We start from the raw sequence: 2,775 nt of genomic DNA on the forward strand, positions 1-2,775 counted from the left end.
ACACCTTGCTGGGGTCGTTTGACCCTAGTACTCTTTCCTGCCATGGCAGGGGGTCGGACTCAATGATCTGCTCAGGTCTCTTCTGACCCTAGAAACTATGAAACTCTGCCCTACCTGAATGCAGTTGACTCCAACACTAGACTCCTTGCGGTGGGACTGTGAGGATTATTCAACAACCTTCATATGTTGAAGGCAAAGGAAGTGCCTTGCTAATGCTGGTTTATATTCCAGTAGTGTCCTCAGGCCCCAGGCAGGACTGCAGCAATGGTGTGCTGCGTGCCGTACAGACACACAAGAAGGTATCCTCCCTGCCCTACGGAGCTTATGATCTAATTCCAGTACTGTCAAATCTGCTTGCACAGAAACATGGTCAGAATCAGAAAGGCACCGCCCCTGGCCCAATCTCAGAGCCCTCATGAAAGACAGCAGAAAGCATACATATTCCACCCTGGAGCAGGCCCTGCTCCATGCACTGTCGTGTGGCCTAGAAAAAGCGCCCTACAAGTTTCATGCTGCTTGTCCAGCTTGTCACAAATTGGAAGGAGTCCCTCACCTGAGCTGCTTCCACACAAGTGCTACTTCATCTCAGTTCCTGACACAAGCCTTCTTTTAGCTCCAAGCTACACTGTAAGATGGAGAAGCTGTCCTTGGAGGATGTTGCATTACAGAGGCAGGTGGGTTGAAAGCAAATGCATCTAAGTCATTCAGTATCTCAGTGTCTTCACTTGGGGGTGCGGTGGAGGGGGGAGGGACTGTTGTTGAGAGGCTGATATGCCTTTGAGAAAACTCTCTAGAAACACTGCATATTTTCTCCTCTCTATCACTTCAAAAATAAAATGCAGATCAGTTGACTTAATGACAGATGGCAGGAGTGTATTTGTGCTAATTTTATGATCCACGTGGGTGACTGTAATGCTCAGAGCAATGGATTGCACTGATTTAACCCAGACACAGCATGCACAGCGCTTCTGCAGGCTCACACCTTTACCAACAAAACTTCAGGCTTCACAGCAACACTCCTGCTAACCCAGTCCAGGCAATAACTCCCTCCCCATCCCGTGCTGCTCTCCATGTCACACCAGTCTCTGTCTCTAACAGGCATTGACAGTCATGCTAAATGACATAACAATTTTGTATACTGAACAAACAGAGACTAAACAACCCGTTTCTATTTATGACCTAAGGGAGTTTTTGAACTTGAGTCTGCAGAGGTAAAAGGCGAGGGCATCAATAACACAATGCATCTATTTATATAGCACCTTATCCCAAGTTCTCAAAGCATTTTACAAAGCTAGCTAAGAATCGCACCAGTTTCACAAATGGAGCAAGGGAGACTCAAAAGGTCACACATCCTTCTTCACAATCTGAGTGTGGGTTCTCCTCAGTTACACTTCATCTAAAACCACTTTTCTCTGCCAAAAAGATAGCACAATAGAGACACTACAGTTCAGTTCTCAGCGTACAGATTTGCTTCCCAACCAAATTGGCCCTCCAAAAAAAAATCGCCCTGCAGGTGTATACATACTAGTGAGGACACCAGGGCTGAGCTGGATACACTGGGCACTTTGTCCACAATCGCCTGCTTCATGTAGCGCTCGATGGCCTGCAGCATGGTGCTCTGCAGAAAGAGAGGAAACCAGACCTGACTGCACAACAGGAAAACAGAGAAGAGGGGGAAGAAAAGGTGGGGCAGGACTAGGAAAAACAACTCACTCGGGACCAAGGAGATAACAGCCCAGCAACAGGGAATACTTGCAAGACAGGAGGCACTTACATCTGTGATTTGGCAGAGTGCTCTCACAGCAGGGCCTCGGTAATTGTCGTCCTTCCCAGTCATGTCTTTGGTTAGGCTGGATGAACATGGAAGAAACTTTTAGCACAGCACATTTCACCCAATAGCTCTAGATAAGGCAACATGCAGTTAGCAAGTACCAACAGCAGTACCAAACCAAGAGGTTATCTCCAGTTGGTTCAGGAGGACAAAAGAGTGCTAACTTCAACCCTGCCTTATTCCAGTAGGAAGTGTTTGGTTATAAATGCAGAAGTAGCTCTTTTGCAAGGGCAAGAGACCTGAGCGCACACACAGCGCTATCCAACTATTAAAAGGGAAGAGCTAAGGTAAAGCAGCATGGAATCTACTGCACAATACAGGTCACCAATAGCACTAGGATGTCAGTGTCTGTAATTCAGTGGCCTCTTCACTCAAAGAGGAGGCTTTCTTCTCACCCATGAATTTCCCCACCTCCCTGTAGGCATCACGGCTATCTCCAAGTGGCTGTAGGAGCATTGTTGGAAGCCATATGGGAGCAACTGTGATAGGAAGGAGATGCCTCACAGAGGATTCACCTGCTAGTCACAATGATGACATCCTCAGCGATGGATGACATCTCTTTGATGGTCAGGTAACACATCCTGCGAAGTGTTGGCTACCAAGGAAAATGGAAAAGACAACTGTTAGCTGGGAGGACAATCACCACGGATGGCTACTGTTCTGCCAGTGTTCCTAACTACAGGCATACCTCGTTTTATTGTGCTTCACTTTATGGCGCTTCGCAGATATTGCGTTTTTTACAAATTGAAGGTTTGTGGCAACCCTGCGTCGAGCAAGTCTACCGGTGCCATTTTTCCAACAGCATTTACTCACTTCGTGTCTCTGTGTCACATTTTGGTAATTCTCGCAATATTTCAAACTTTTTCATTATTATTATATTTGTTATGATGATCTGTGATCTTTGATGTTACTATTGTAATTGTTTTGGGGCGCCACGAACTGCG

At 46.5% G+C, this 2,775-nt stretch overlaps 1 protein-coding gene across 2 annotated transcripts in view; it reads right to left on the reverse strand.

Moving 5' to 3' along the window:
- The window catches only part of COPG1 (coatomer protein complex subunit gamma 1), a 29,751-nt gene that overhangs the window by 17,967 nt on the left and 9,009 nt on the right, over window positions 1–2,775 (reverse strand). For both annotated transcript variants that reach the window (XM_019536857.1, XM_019536856.1), the window contains exons 5-7: window positions 2,347–2,426; window positions 1,775–1,850; window positions 1,526–1,618 (exon numbers count right to left, since the gene is read on the reverse strand). In XM_019536857.1, the coding sequence (XP_019392402.1) occupies window positions 1,526–1,618; window positions 1,775–1,850; window positions 2,347–2,426 (249 nt within the window). The remainder of the gene's footprint in view (window positions 1–1,525; window positions 1,619–1,774; window positions 1,851–2,346; window positions 2,427–2,775) is intronic.

Source organism: Crocodylus porosus, unplaced genomic scaffold, assembly GCF_001723895.1.
Source record: "Crocodylus porosus isolate Cpor-Errol unplaced genomic scaffold, CroPor_comp1, whole genome shotgun sequence".
In the NCBI taxonomy this organism is placed as follows: domain Eukaryota; kingdom Metazoa; phylum Chordata; order Crocodylia; family Crocodylidae; genus Crocodylus; species Crocodylus porosus.